Below are 16,103 nucleotides of genomic sequence, written 5' to 3'. Positions count from 1 at the left end.
CGAATGTCTTGCGACCATGTCCCGATCATTACGAATTATTGGTGAATTCTATTCGCAAGGGAAATTCGGCACAGTGTAAGAGCAGTATTACGAACAATGCGAATTGCATAATCGCTTTATTCGTAAAATTTTTGCAAGCACTCGCAACACTCGCAAGGCCACTCGCAACGTTCGTAATACATCCGCAAGACATTTGGATTTGTATGCATTCGCAATGATCGGTAAAGGCTTCGAATTTTCAATATTTTTTCCTGTCCATTCGTCTCTTTTTTTGCCGAATACAACATGTTCATATTCGCAAGGATATTCGGCACAGTGTAAGACAGGCATAAGGGACTTTGTTTATTCGTTTGTCTGTTTATTTATTTGTGAGTTTGTATCGATGACGATGTGTCTGTGTGTGTGTATTTGTGTTTATGAGTGTGTATGTATGTGTTAAGGAAGGGGGGACGTATTCGTTTGGCTTCATATAACTTTTTCAAGAATCACAACGCTAACAGGTCATCGGTTGAAAAAAAAGTTAAAAAAATTAAAAAAGCGCAGGATTTTTTTTTCTAATTATAGCATTTTCGTGTAAAACAGACACTTGGTCACAAAAAGCACCTGATTTTAAAACAAATCATAACGTCTATTCCATGCGAAGGAGCTTTTTCCCAAACAACCCTTTTTAACACCGTCTAAGTGATTTATGTTTATTTTTGCAATTATGTTACGCTTTGGCAAATAATTCTAACTAAACGATCATGTTGAGAGATGAATTTTCTCCACAACAGTCTTTACCAGGTTGAAAAATAAGAATTTTTACGACTTTTGTAGCGTGTCGAAGCGACGTGTTCGCCTGCAATCACGACTCGCTTGACCCCTACCCTGTATAACACAGTTTATGAAAAGGTAAAGAAAGAAAACGATTTAATAATATGCTCTAATCGTACAGCCAGTAAAATAACCTCCACGAATCTGTCTTCCTTTTTTATGTACCTTATCTGGTTCATATTTTACGACATTTAAAAATGACGAAAAAGCACTTGCAACAGTGGGCGCGAATGAGTTGCGTTTCTTTCGCCGGGTATGCACACACCACAAAACATCGCGTGACAATGGACAGACTAATGATATCAAGTCGCATGAACACAACAAAGGAAAAGTTTAGAACATGACGACATCTGATCCGTTTAAACGAATGATGAGAGATAAATCACCCCCCCCCCCCCTCTCTTTCTCTGTCTCTTTCTCTGTCTGTCTGTCTGTCTCTTTCTCTGTCTGTCTGTCTCTCTCTTTCTCTCTATCTCTCGCTCTCGTGCATACACACAAGTTCCTCTTATTCAATCTACATGTTAGAGCTTAGAATGTCATAATTACCTGTTGTAGGGCTGATATCTATATTTCCCAAAGTGTATTCAAATGTGACGTCATCGTTAGAGAGGCCAAAGCCAGTGACGTCTACGGCAATAGGGAAGGTGCCGGTGTTCTGGTTGCCAAGGGTAACGGTGAGGGAGGTAGTTGTGGCAGCTGTCACGGTGGCTGTCACACCACCAATGTCGACGTTGTTGTCGGAGGTGGTGTCGGAGAAGCCGGTTCCCGTGATGACGACACTGTCACCTGCCTGGCCGCCAGCGGGACTGACGCTGCTGACAGTGGGAGTGGCAGCGGTAGAGAAGGTGAAGTTCGTAGAAGGGAACGTCACACCGTTTGACGTCACGACAGCGCCGACTGCCCCGGCAGCATGCGCTGCTGTCAAGCACACTATGGTGGTTCCTGTCTCCGACACCACACTGCACACACTACCGTCGACACTGACAGTGGAAGTAGCCTTGAACCCGTGACCAACGATAGTTAGCATGGTTCCACCATGAACGCTGCCGTCTGTGGGAGTGATGGAGGAGACGAGGGCCTCGCTGTCCACAGCGTGAGTACTGTCGGCTGTAGCCAGGCCGTTTCCGGACACCGCCACCTGCACAAACAACATGTCACCTTGTCACTAAACAGTCCTCCTACTCCAACTGGAGGCTTTGTTCCATCAAACGCTGAGATAAACGGCTGTAGTGGACAAACGGACGGCAGTGGGAACAGGTGCGCACGCAGTCGTAGGATGGGATTTAAAAAGAAGTGAGAAAGTCAACGTTTAGGCCCTAAACACATCACAGTTACCTCCCAACATATCAGCTTTGCATTATACCTTGCAATGTAATCCAGTCACAGTAGCAGCTCGGACAATCACTTCAAGCAGCTTACCAGTCACACTAGAAGTTCTACGAGCATACAGGTACATATTGCTGCCCAGACAATGTGCACGTTGACTTATCAGGGAGACAGACTGCCTTGTTCTCCGAGGAAGGGCAAGCTTGAGGTGAACTGACCTGAGGGATGTGGGTGCCGGCAGGGATGTCCCCAGTGGAGCACACCACCTCGGTGCTGGTCACGCTGCTCACAGTGCACGGCGCGCCTCCCAGCGTCACGCTCACGTCAGACACCGTGCTGCCAAAGCCCGAGCCGCTGATGGTCAGGGTGGTGGCGGCGGCGCTGAGTGAGGTGGGGGTGACGGAGGTGAGGGTGGCAGTGACGGCGTTGTCGTACAGGAAGGAACAGAAAGTGGCGCGACACGCCACGGGCAGGGCGTTACCCCCGTGATACGTCTTCATCTCCAAGCTGGCTTGCTGCAATCGTACAATGCTGTCTTTTATTCTATATCGTCATCATTGCCACAATAGGTAACCCCACCGTTATCATTTTCAACTTGATTTTCCTCAGCAGCAGGGATAATAATTCACACTTTCGCAAATGTAACCGAGTGCCGAAACACAACAATCACTGCACCTTTGGAGGCAAATCCATTCGAACAGGATTGACATCCAAGGAGACAGTAGCAGCCAGACCCCATTACAAACAGAACTCTACAATTCCAAGTTGTCTAGCTGTTCGAGCTATAAATAGCCCGATAGACAACTCTGTAGAGTCTGCTGTGAAGGGTGACACAGTAGTGTCCCTGTCACACATACTACCAGAGTTTTCACGGCAGCAGTAATTAGAATTACAATTCAAAGTTGTCCTTATTTTGTGGCTTTGTACGGCAACAGTGATTACAATTCACGGTCACATATTTGTGGCTTTTCACATAAGCAGTGATTACAATTCACAGTTACATGTACACATATTTTGAGAATTTTCAAATAAGCAGTGTTTACAATTCAGAGTTACACATATTTTGAGGATTTTCACAGTACTTTAGCACTGTTTACAATTCACAGTTACACATATTTTGAAGCTCTTCGCGGCAGCAGTGATTACACAGTTACACGTATCATGATGCTTTCCACAATAGCAGTGATAAGAATTCACAGTTACACATATTTTAAAGCTTTTCACAATAGCAGTGATAAGAATTCACAGTTACACTTATTTTAAAGATTTTCACAATAGCAGTGATTACAATTTACAGTTACACATATTTAAAGGCGTTTCATGGCAGCAGCGATTACAATTTACAGTTACACATATGTTGAAGCTTTTCATGGCAGCAGTGATTACAATTTACAGTTACACATATTATGTTGAAGCTTTTCATGGCAGCAGTGATTACAATTGACAGTTACACATATTTTAAAGCTTTCCAGTTAATCGGGTTTTTTATAAATAAAATATCAATAAAACGTCAATGTCAATGACAATAATGCCTGAGCACCCTTGTAAACAAGAAAGTATCATCATCTTCCTAAAAATAGAAAGACTGAAGAGAGAATGGCAAGACGACACCAGTGACAACGAGACACGTGTCTACAAGGTCGTGAACGTGTCTACAAGGTCGTGAACGTACCTTGGCGGAGGAACTGGATGGCGTGAGACACGTGACCTCTGTGGTAGTGGCTGTCTGCACTGTGCAGTACGTGTAGCTGTCAATCATCACCTGTCAATTCAATCAGAAATGTACGCTGCGTATCGTTTGGATTTGTCTGTCAATACAATTCATCATACCTATTGTCTATTTGACAGTCCTCTGGTTGCAACCATTTACACGTTGCTAAATTTAGAAATAGAGAAAAAAGACAGAATAAAGATGCACAGAATGAAATAAATCGGGTATTTAACAATCTTTGTTCCAGTAACTCTGCACCATAACTACTCTGGGGTGGAGGGTAAGCTGTTTAAAGGGCAGAGGTCATAAGGTTTGGATAACTAAAATGTAAATATAACGTAAGAAAGAGTGCCAGTTTATCAGATATACAATCTGTAGACATTTATGTGTAAGTGAGTGGCTAAGACTGAGTGAACTTGTCTATTACACTGGTTAATAAACACAAGTAAAATCCAGCAAGACTGCAGCCACATTTTGAATGACACAGACTCTGGCTCAAAACTACAGAGAGCTGTGCTTTTTAAGTGAAGGTCGGTAGGTTTTGGGAAGTGAAGGACAACTAGGCGTGATACATGCTGCATGCGCAAGAGATGCACTGACCTCCACATCTACCACGTTGGGAGCGAAGCCAGAGCCGGTGATGGTGACGAGAGTGGCGCCACCTAGCGAGCCCTTGTAGGGCGAGATGCTGGAGATGACGGGCAGCAGGGCAAAGCGGCGGTCAGCGTCACTGGAGATAGCAATCAGGGCGTTGCCACGGTTGCCCACACGCACCGTGAACTCCTCTAGAATGGCCACGGGGGGTGGGCCCTGCTCGCTGACTGAGAAGGACAGCTGGCTGTCCGAGCTGGACGATACCACGCCCGCTGCCACGCCGCCGTACATCACCTATGTCCACAGGATATATCTACGATCAGATATCTTCGTTTTTCTTTCTTTATCAGTTAACAACGTACACAGTTGAACGCTGCCGTGCATGACCTATGTCAACAAGTTGAATATGAAGGATTGGATAATTGCGTCTCTTCTCTTTCTTTATCAGTAAACACAATAAAATACATTTAAACGCTGGCGTACATGGTCTTTGTCAACAGGTCGAATAGAGGGTAAGATGTATGCATTACTTCCTACTTTATCACATAATACTACATACATTTAAACAAAAAGACATGACGTTTTCCAGAAATAAAAATTCAACCTAAGATTTGTTTCAATGACTTTATGTCTAGATCAAAACAGTGGCTGCGCAACTATCACCTTTACAATTGTTGTACAATCAGCATTCACCCTCCTGAACGTAAAACATATGTGACCCTGTTATGGCGTCCACTGACCTCATTCTGACAGCCAGTCAGGCCGAATCCGGTGCCGGTGAAAGTGAGGGTGTCCATGGTGGTGCCGTTGGCGTGGCTGATAGTGGTGACGGTGGGGGTGGCACACTCATGCAGCACGTACTGGAAGATGCTGGCGTTGTTAGGGCTTACGTCATTCACCGCCACACACCCTGTCAGCAGGCTGACGTCACCACTGCACGACCCATATGTGGAGGGCGAGCTGCCGCTCACTGCTCACACACGGACACAGACACACACACACACAGACACAGCCACACACACACACACACACAGAAACACAAACACACAGATACACACACACACAGACACACACACACACACACACAGAAACACAAACACACAGAGAAACAAACACACACACAGACACACACACACACACACACAAACACACAGACACAGACACACACACACAGACGACTGTCATTATACTCTTTACATGTGTAGCAGGGTGGAGAATCACAATAATTGTCTGTCTAATGTCTTGTTCCTCTCTTTTAGTCCGTTTCCCAATTATCTCCTTTGACCCATGTGTATGACTTTTTATGACGCGACGTTTGATGCTTTCTTTAGAGTTAGCATCAACCGGCGTGGGGAAAGTCTACTGAAGTACAGCTTAGAAACTCGACTTATGTAGAGTTTCTGAAAACCTGCCTGAAGTGCACTTCAGGAGAGTTTCGCCGCGCCGTTTGGGGGCTTCCGTTATTTTGGTTTATATTTTTGATGGCGAGATCGTATGTGCGTGACGGTGTGTCAGTGTCCCACGGTGTGTGTGTGTGGGGGTGGGGGGTGGGGGGCTGGGGATGCGCATACACGTTAAGAATTCTTTTGATATCCCAAACCCATCCCAGGTCAGTACGACAATCAACTGTTGAGCCGAAGACGGCCATACGCAACACGGCACTGCATGCTTATCAGCAGGATACACACTGACGCGTGTCGCCCAACTGAAGCGGTCAGCGAATAAAGGAATCTCGATTCGGTGAAGCAGAGCTGGGGGGTAACATGAATAACACCGAATTCCAATTGTCGCCTAACGTCGAATTGCTCCATTGTCGCCTAATGTCGAATTGCCAAATGTCGCCTAACCTAGAATGCCAAATGTCGCCTAATGTCGAATTGCCAATTGTTGCCTAAGACCGAATTCCCATTGTCGCCTAACATAGAATGCCAAATGTCGCCTAATGTCGAATTGCCAATTGTTGCATAAGACCGAATTCCCATTGCCGCCTAACATAGAATGCCAAATGTCGCCTAATGTTGAATTGCCAATTGTTGCCTAACACCGAATTCCCATTGTCGCCTAACATAGAATGCCAAATGTCGAAGTGCCAAATGGTGCCTAACACCGAATTACTTTTTTACATTTAGTCAACATAGAGGGGGAATCGAGACGAGGGTCGTGGTGTATGTGTGTGTCTGTCCGGCTGTGCGTGTGTACGTGTGTGTGTAGAGCGATTCAGACCAAACTACTGGACCGATCTTTATGAAATTTGACATGAGAGTTCCTGGGAATGATATCCCCGAACTTTTTTTTCTCATTTTTTCGATAAATACTTTTGATGACGTCATATCCGACTTTTTGTAAAAGTTGAGGCGGCACTGTCACGCCCTCATTTTTCAATCAAATTGATACATTTTTGTAAAGCAATCTTCGACGAAGGCCGGACTTCGGTATTGCATTTCAGCTTGGTGGCTTAAAAATTAATTAATGACTTTGGTCATTAAAAATCTGAAAATTGTAATAATTGTTTTTTTTATATAAAACGATCCAAATTTACGTTCATCTTATTCTACATCATTTCTTGATTCCAAAAACATATAAATACGGAGCTGATTGTGTCAAATATTTTTTTTTAAACAACTGGTGTGGCCCTTCTAGACTTTTGGTGAACCGCGAGAAAACATTGTTTTGAACAACTTCTACAAAATTTTAATATTGTCGCAGTGATCCGAAATGGGGGCCCTATGAGGATTTCCGCTCAACTTGGCGTTCTTTCCCTTATTTTGCGTTCTGTTCTTGGCAATATGTTTGTATCTCTCTCTCTCTCTCTCTCTCTCTCTCTCTCTCTCTCTCTCTCTCTCTCTCTCTCTCTCTCTCTCTCTTTCTCTCTCTCTCTCTCTCTCATTCTATGTTAGGCGCCATTTGACAATTCGACATTAGGCGACATTTGGAATTCGGTGTTAGGCAACAATTAGCAATTCGACATTAGGCGACATTTGGAATTCTATGTTAGGCGACAATGGGAATTCGGTGTTAGGCGCCATTTGGCAATTCGACATTAGGCGACATTTGGCATTCTATGTTAGGCGACAATGGGAATTCGGTGTTAGGCAACAATTGGCAATTCGACATTAGGCGACATTTGGAATTCTATGTCAGGCGACAATGGGAATTCGGTGTTAGGCGCCATTTGGCAATTCGACATTAGGCGACATTTGGCTAAAGAACAAATTCTAAGTTAGGCGACAAATGGAATTCGGTCTTAGGCGACAATGGCAATTCGGCGTTATTCCGCGTTCCCGAGCTGGGTGGCCGGCTGCTGGTTGTGGCTCATGTGCTGCCCTCAGTTACCCCACACCACATCAGTTACCCCACACCAACAACTTCATTATCTTTGCTTGCTGTGTGTATTTTCCTTCCATTGATAGTTAACCAGCCGGCCAAGACGGCTGATTCGTAGTGCAGTCACGTTTCAAAAACTCTACTTAAGTCGAGTTTCTGAAAAAAACTTGCCTGAAGTGCACTTCCGGAGAATTTCTGATGCTAACTGTACTGAAGTAAAGTTTTGGGGGAGAAACCCTTCTTCAGTCAGTACAGTTAGCATCTTATCTTTTGGTTGTTACAGTGGTGTCTCGCCCATGTGTGTGAATGCTGCGTTTTGATTGGTTGATTGTTTAAAGGTTGCGCGCGTTCATCCTACTGATAAGCCTCATGGGAATGGTGCAGTCTCCCTTGTGTTTTGTAGTGTTAAGACCACGTAATTTGGATAGTTGCGTTCAACTTGTGATTGAACGATCGGTCTGTGTTGCTTGATTAAAGCGGGGAGTGTAGTTGAGCCATTAACTTTGAGGAGGAGCAAGTATAACGAACAAAGTTTTAGAGGAAGTGTTTATAGAGCTGGTTTTATATAAGCGATGTGACTTTTGTCGGAGGAAAGTTCTGTGACGAGTTGTGCACTAAACGTGTGCGGCTGTACATTGAGGAGTGAACTGTAAGTAGAGTTTGTTCTTTTGTTCTATTGCATCTTGCTGGGTTTGATCAAGTCAATGATGTGCTCTGAGCGTATGATTGATGCTATGGTGTGCACGTATATATATCATACTAGATGAATACCCGCTTCGCCGGGTAGCCGGCTTCGCCGGGAAGAAGTAGAGCCGAGTGAGTGGCGCACCGTACGCCGGCTTCGCCGGGTGAGTGGCGCACCGTACGCGATTGACGCCACACGAAGGAAAACTTCTAAAAATAGTAACGGGAATATGGATTGAGCGTTGTGGACAGTGACCTTCTAAAAATAGTAACGGGAATATGGATTGACGCCACACGAAGGAAGGGAGATAAACGCAAAACACTGGAGAAGATAAGGAAGAGTTACTGGGAATGGATCTGGGAAGATGAACAGACAAACCAAAATCGGTTCAGCGCTGCGCGCTGAGAGCACGTGTTGAAAATTCTCATTGACCAGGTTGTGTCCGGGGTCTACCTGAATATGCCCACCAAATTTGAAGCAGATCCATCGAGAACTTTGGCCGTGCATCGCGAACACACACACACACACACACACACACACACACACACACACACACACACACACACACACAGACAGACACAAGTCGTATATATATATAGATAGATGTGTGTTTTCTTTCTTTCTTTATTTGGTGTTTAACGTCGTTTTCAACCATTCAAGGTTATATCGCGACGGGAGATGTGTGTTAGCCATTTTGATCGTCAGTAGTGACGTCCTAGCGTCAGTTTAGTTGTTGCCTGTAAGCTTATCGCTAGTTTTCCCGCGTGAGCAGTGTGGTCTTTGTTTGGTTTCGCGCGCTGTGTGACGTCAGAATTATAGTAGTCTCCCCTCAGTAACTGGTTGTAGAGTTATCGACCTTTGTCACGCTTACATGCTTTAGCGATCTATTGTGTAGGGGATGAGTGATGTCTCCCCATCGCCCCCCCTCCCCCTCCCTCTCTCTATTATCTGGGTAGTTATGGTTATGATGCATTGTCATGCATGGTGGGTTTACACTTTATTATGTCATGTACTTTTACTGTATTCTTATCTTGTTCATGTGTCAACTACATTGCCTTCTGGTCTCATCCTGACCTCAAGTCAAAATGAGTTCGGCTCATTCTCTCCCTGACAGGATGCCTTGAGTTTGTCTGGCAAGGAAACCGATTTTTTATTTTTTTTATTTAACATATTTAGAGCTCTTTGTAATGTATTATTGATATAAGCAGATTCGCGATCGTCGATAATGATTTTTCATGGTGCCAGTTTTGTAATTTTTAAATTACAAAGGAATTGATATGTAAGACGGTTTCAAGCGAGCTATTTTTCGCGGCTGTATTTACTGTGCAAACAACTCTAAATATGGCAAAAGTGTCACGTGATAATCAACCGTTTGGTTTCGGCGCTCACTGGAGCAGACGATTTTTTCTGTAACCAGTTGACAGTGATGAAACCATATATTACGGTCTCCTTCCGGCAGCAGTCCCAAAATTTAGACTTGTTTTGACCTTAGAACGATGTTTTTATCATAACTGTGAAGAACAGAACGGAGATCACTGTCGAAGTCGGCCAATCTGCAATCATTTTCGTCTCGCGAACACTGATCTCAAATTTAGATCATGCTCGCGAAAAACATATGGGAGATAACTCTGTATTTTTGTTTTGATAGATTCACGTAGGACAGTAGCGTCCGGTCAGAGAGATAACTGGCGATAGCCGTTGAGCGATGACTGATCAGAATGTTATGGTCTATGTCGCATACAAGACAAGTTACTGTAACCCCTGTCTTGACGTCTCTCTGTTGAATGCTTCCTGATCTGTGCACCCATTCCACTCCACCCTCTCACACTTTCGACAGATTTGTCCTGGTAAGATCAAGAGACGAAAGAATGCTCAGTCGCCAGAGTTAAAGAAAACTCTGGTTACTCTATATGATATCTTATGTTCTTCTATTTTCCTTGAAATGCTCAGAAATAGAACTATGTGTTGATATGACACATCAAAACAAAACGTACCTACGGGTCTAAGGACTCTGGCCACGTTGCGATCGATGGAACAACACCTAACTGAGCAATACCTTTTTCTGCTCATTCTTATTTGTATGTCTGTCCAATAGAAACACAACTGTGTTAACATGCCAGTGAATGTTTTGTCCACAATCAAACGTTCTTATAACTAACCTGAAATGTATTTTGATGTCCACAGTGATATTCATCAACAAATGCGGTGTATGATAAGTGAAGGAGAAAAACATAATCAATTGTACCTGTATCATGTTCAGCCTCAACTCCGCCGACCTTGACTTTGAGGTCCACTAGAGAGGACTGTCGCTGGGTCACGGTGACCTGCCCACGCAGGTAGATGGTGTTGTAAGGGGTGTTAACGTCGCCACTCCAGTAGAAGTAGGTGCCCGGCACGTTGAAACAGAACTCGTACTGACCTGTCAGTTCACACATACACTATAAACTACAGACAAACAGCATGTGTGTGTATGTTGACACAGCTGACATTCACTAACTTCATACTTTGCTACGAGTTGTCTAAATGGAAGTCGACTTGCGGTTGTTTAGGCGATTGGCACTTGTAGTATCAAGAGAGATTTTGTATTTTCAAATGAGATTGAATTTACTTGCATTAAACACCTCTGAAAAAGAGTGAAACATAGTTATCAATGGTTTTTGTTGTTACACGCTTGTCTTCTTCACAATATTAGGTGAGAGAAATGTGTCAGCGCCTTACCGTTAGCAGCGTGCACAGATGACGCAAACCCTCTCGGCATGGTGACCTTGTCAGTGTCGGTGGCTGTCTGGTAGATGCCGTAAGCGATGCCTGCCACGAAGGACGGCGTGGTCCAGCTCCACCTCACACAGTCTCCCTCTGTGATGCTCAGCAGCTTCTGGTCATAGGCGAAGCCTTTGCCGTAGTCTGCACAACACCACACACACAACCCCGTGTCATCGCTGCTATGTCACACTGCGTGACAAGGCACATTGTGCACGTATAGGTTACGAGTCATATGCCACCAGCCATGCTACAATATTCAGATAACACGAACAGTACATTTCGGATACAATCACACCTGTATGAATAAGCCTCGCTTATTTAACTACAACTTTGGCAATCTCTTTAACGATGAGAAAGTAGGAAGCTGGTAGGTGTGCGTATGTTGACACATGGTACCTTTGTGCGTTCCCTGGTTGGTGACCGCGTGTGTTGTGCCCGTGTAGTCCAGTGTACACGTCAGCTCGGTGCTGGTCAGTGTGTCCACAGTGCAGCCACGGCCGCCCAACGTTACCTCCACTCGTGAGCTGTTGGTGCCGAAACCCTGGCCCGTGACAGTCAGCACAGTGCCACCGTACATTGAACCTTGTGTGGGCGTCAGTCCCGTCACCTTCAGCGTGACGGTGATGTTGGAGATGCTGTTCGTCCTGCCACACGAGTACAACACCCCACCTCCGTCAGCGTCACATTGTTGTGTCATTCCATCATAGTTATTGTACAGCACAACAAACAGTGCCAGACCACCCCGCCACCACCCCTTTTTTACCTTCTGAGATCTTGCCTGCGTTCTCACATTGATTAAAAGCTTGGAAATATAGAAAATAAACTGCCTTACGTTCGGAGGGCAAGAAATCAAAACAAAGGCTTTTTGAACTAGCAGGAACTTCATAGCGCCTTGACTCGCTTCTGTTTTAAGAGCAGAAACAATTAGCAGCAATGTAGCTTTGCGTTGTCTTTAATCGTCTGTTACAAAGACAAGTACCTGACGTCTGCAAGCCCTTTTCCGTTCACCCTCAGCTGTAGAGGGTACGACCCCGGCGGCAGAGGCGGAAACTCCGCTTCCACTCTGGCGTCATTGTTTGATGTCACTGTCAGCGCGACCCCGTTGACTGTGACGTAGGGTGTATTGGATCCAAAGCCACTGCCGTCAATACCAATCGTGTCACCGCCTGTTATAACAAGCAATTTCAGATGCATACACTCAGAGAAGCACTTCACAACTTAAGCAGAAACTGCACTAGCCCCTGACAGTCACAACCGCACTCAACCACGCGCCCTATGCTCCCGATTATGCTGCTTTCTTTTAGAGTGAGCCGTTTGTCCAAACCCACAAATGTTTGGCAGACACATTCCACAGTTATATGGTGTCATACTACATAAAGATGACTAATATTGACAGACATGTTCATGGCATGAACTATTTTCTCACATAACATTTGCTTTCAAAGTGTGAGAGTTGACCATGACTTGTTTATATTTAAAGGAATGTTATGTGAGATCCTGATTTTGCCGTCTTTTGGCGTCATCGAAGGTAAGCTAGAAGAATTGAGTGCGCAATCAGTATGGAGATTTTTCATCTGAATACTAACCCCAGGCATTGACAGAGGTGACAGAAATGGCGGACACCACAGGCGTTTGTCCCGAAGAGTACGTGAAGTCCATTGGTGACGTCAGCACTGTCGACCCTTGAGTGACAATGACGCTGACCGTACCGGCACTTCCTGTTGCCTGGCAACACAAAAACCCAACCACGTCAGTCCAACAAGTCATGGTCAACTCTCATATTTTATTTGTCGCACATTGTGTGAATAAGACCTCCCTTATCTTTTCACTTTGTTGCTCTCAAGAAGGATCATAGGTTGCACATGAACTAGCAACAAGTCTTCTGATCCAAAATGTCATAAAACGGTACAGACTAGTTTTTTTCACGAGGAAGAGAAAGACTTACTGTGGGTGGTACAGTGCACACAAGCTCTAGTACACTGGCAGAAGTGACGTCACAGGTAGCGCCACCTACAGTGACAGTAGCGTCAGAGGTGAAGCCTTGTCCACTGATTGTGAGGTCAAACCCACCTGAAAACACAAACAGTGTGGTGAGAGATCAAACAAGCAGGCACTGATTGTGAGGTCAAACCCACCTGGAGACACAAACAGTGTGGTGAGAGATCAAACAAGCAGGCACTGATTGTGAGGTCAAACCCACCTGGAGACACAAACAGTGTGGTGAGAGATCAAACAAGCAGGCACTGATTTCTGATTTTTTGAGGCCGCATGTACTTTATTGGCAACACCTGAGGGTTCTTTAAAGTGTGTTCTTTTGTCTTTAAGCACAAACAATGCGAGATTAGCATCAAGCAAACACTGGGTTCGGTGCAAGTAATAACCAGGGATACTGCTCGGTACTAAACGATGAGTACAGCTTCTGTCTCAGTCAAAGAGATCGTCAGAGTCTTGCTTTTAGGTACACTTCATCACCCAGTTGTCTTTATGTCAAACACAAAGCAGAAACAATGTAAGAAACAGGTATAGTGTGGCTGTCAAGAGCACGCACCTTCCAGGCTGCCGGTGGTCGGGGAGATGGAGGACACGGAGGACGTGAAAGTGAAGGTCAGAGAACCGGAAGCCAGGCCCTTGCTGGGCACCAGTACCATGACCGGCTGAGGTCCGTTGGGGCCCACAGACATGGTGCACTGCAGGGACGTGGAGGTGGCAGAACTGACGCTGCAGTCCGCGCCCCCTACCGTCACCACGTCGCCCGATCCGTCGAACCCTGTTCCAGTGATTGCCACCACGGTGCCTTGCCCACCTGTCAACAGTCAGAAGAACGATCAAACAAACCCATCACAAGTCCACTAAAGTAGTTCCTTATTTTAAATATCAATTGTGTGTTTTGTCATCTTTGACAGTAGGAGGTTGCAAAATGGCAGCCTCGTTTTTCAAGTCTTGGGTCTGCAGGGTCTTTCTTTCTGTTTCGTTTTCTGTCCCGTCCAGATTGTTGTAATGTGGCGAAGTGTATTTACCTGTCAAAGGAGTGATGGCGGTGATGGTGGGGGTGTTTGCGGTGGTCCATGTAAAGCTGCAGTCAACACCGCTGGCACAGGACGTGGGCACGTTATTGATGTACATTTTTACCTGCCAATGTCAACATGTCACACATAAGTTAGTGACATGAAGCAATACACCTGGCAAGAAAACCAACATGCTACGCTTTTGGAGGTGCACCCTCCATACACATGATCTTTGATATTTCAACGCCTGTTTTAATGTAAAATCTCGATGCAATTCCCTAAGTCTTCAGTTTTGCAGAACTTTGTTGTTATAAACCAGAAATGGTACAACACAATATCTTTTGGTAAATGAAATGTGTGACGCATTATTTATATCACTGGTATTTTCAGCATACACTAAATGTAGCAGGTGATGTTTGAGCGTGCGGTGAAGGGAGGGTGTAGTAGGTGATGTTTGAGCGTGCGGTGAAGGGAGGGTGTAGCAGGTGATGTTTGAGCGTGCGGTGAAGGGAGGGTGTAGTAGGTGATGTTTGAGCGTGCGGTGAAGGGAGGGTGTAGTAGGTGATGTTTGAGCGTGCGGTGAAGGGAGGGTGTAGTAGGTGATGTTTGAGCGTGCGGTGAAGGGAGGGTGTAGTAGGTGATGTTTGAGCGTACGGTGAAGGGAGGGTGTAGTAGGTGATGTTTGAGCGTGCGGTGAAGGGAGGGTGTAGTAGGTGATGTTTGAGCGTGCGGTGAAGGGAGGGTGTAGTTGGTGATGTTTGAGCGTGCGGTGAAGGGAGGGTGTAGTAGGTGATGTTTGAGCGTGCGGTAAAGGGAGGATGTAGTATAGGTGATGTTTGAGCGTGCGGTGAAGGGAGGGTGTAGTTGGTGATGTTTGAGCGTGCGGTAAAGGGAGGATGTAGTATAGGTGATGTTTGAGCGTGCGGTGAAGGGAGGGTGTAGTTGGTGATGTTTGAGCGTGCGGTGAAGGGAGGGTGTAGTAGGTGATGTTTGAGCATGCGGTGAAGGGAGGGTGTAGTAGGTGATGTTTGAGCGTGCGGTAAAGGGAGGATGTAGTATAGGTGATGTTTGAGCATGCGGTGAAGGGAGGGTGTAGTTGGTGATGTTTGAGCGTGCGGTGAAGGGAGGGTGTAGTAGGTGATGTTTGAGCATGCGGTAAAGGGAGGATGTAGTATAGGTGATGTTTGAGCGTGCGGTGAAGGGAGGATGTAGTATAGGTGATGTTTGAGCGTGCGGTGAAGGGAGGTGGGTACCTGCGGGTCGGCGTGCACTGTGTGCAGCATGTCGCCAGGTATGGGCCGGTACCAAAGGCTGCCGTGCTGCACCGTCTGCACGCTGGTGGTCACCGTGTTGCCCGTCAGGCGGCTGGGGTCAATCTGGACAGTCACATCACTACCGTTACTTCACTTCTGTTACATAACGATGGGGTACCCTGCTATCTCTCTTTATTAAAACAAGCTGCACATCACTACCGTTACTTCACATCTGTTCCATAACGATGGGGTAACCTGCTATCTTTCTTTATCAAAACAAGCTGCACATCACTACCGTTACTTCACATCTGTTCCATAACGATGGGGTACCCTGCTATCTCTCTTTAACAAAACAAGCTGCACATTACTACCGTTACTTCACATGTGTTTTATAACGATGGGGTACCCTGCTATCTATCTTTATTAAAACAAGCTGCCTACGTATATGTGTACACTACATTGGGGTGTGCACGTTAAAGATCCCACGATTGACAAAAGGGTCTTTCCTGGTAAAATTGTATAGGCATAGATAAAAATGTCCACCAAAATACCCGTGTGACTTTGAATAATAGGCCGTGAAAAGTAGGATATGCGCCGAAATGGCTGCGATCTGCTGGCCGATGTGAATG

At 45.5% G+C, this 16,103-nt stretch overlaps 1 protein-coding gene across 1 annotated transcript in view; it reads right to left on the bottom strand.

Moving 5' to 3' along the window:
- The window catches only part of LOC138973141 (fibrocystin-L-like), a 112,498-nt gene that overhangs the window by 46,848 nt on the left and 49,547 nt on the right, over window positions 1-16,103 (bottom strand). The window contains exons 23-36 of the mRNA XM_070345808.1: window positions 15,475-15,597; window positions 14,234-14,345; window positions 13,765-14,019; window positions 13,162-13,286; window positions 12,803-12,941; window positions 12,196-12,382; window positions 11,613-11,860; window positions 11,172-11,357; window positions 10,699-10,872; window positions 5,185-5,414; window positions 4,451-4,738; window positions 3,812-3,901; window positions 2,358-2,654; window positions 1,360-1,951 (exon numbers count right to left, since the gene is read on the bottom strand). Coding sequence (XP_070201909.1) covers window positions 1,360-1,951; window positions 2,358-2,654; window positions 3,812-3,901; window positions 4,451-4,738; window positions 5,185-5,414; window positions 10,699-10,872; window positions 11,172-11,357; window positions 11,613-11,860; window positions 12,196-12,382; window positions 12,803-12,941; window positions 13,162-13,286; window positions 13,765-14,019; window positions 14,234-14,345; window positions 15,475-15,597 — 3,046 coding nt within the window. The remainder of the gene's footprint in view (window positions 1-1,359; window positions 1,952-2,357; window positions 2,655-3,811; window positions 3,902-4,450; window positions 4,739-5,184; window positions 5,415-10,698; window positions 10,873-11,171; window positions 11,358-11,612; window positions 11,861-12,195; window positions 12,383-12,802; window positions 12,942-13,161; window positions 13,287-13,764; window positions 14,020-14,233; window positions 14,346-15,474; window positions 15,598-16,103) is intronic.

The sequence above is a fragment of the Littorina saxatilis genome, linkage group LG8 (genome assembly GCF_037325665.1).
Source record: "Littorina saxatilis isolate snail1 linkage group LG8, US_GU_Lsax_2.0, whole genome shotgun sequence".
In the NCBI taxonomy this organism is placed as follows: Eukaryota; Metazoa; Mollusca; class Gastropoda; order Littorinimorpha; family Littorinidae; genus Littorina; species Littorina saxatilis.
The sequence above is the reverse complement of the archived record's forward strand: the minus strand, read 5'-3'. Positions and strand labels throughout refer to the sequence as shown.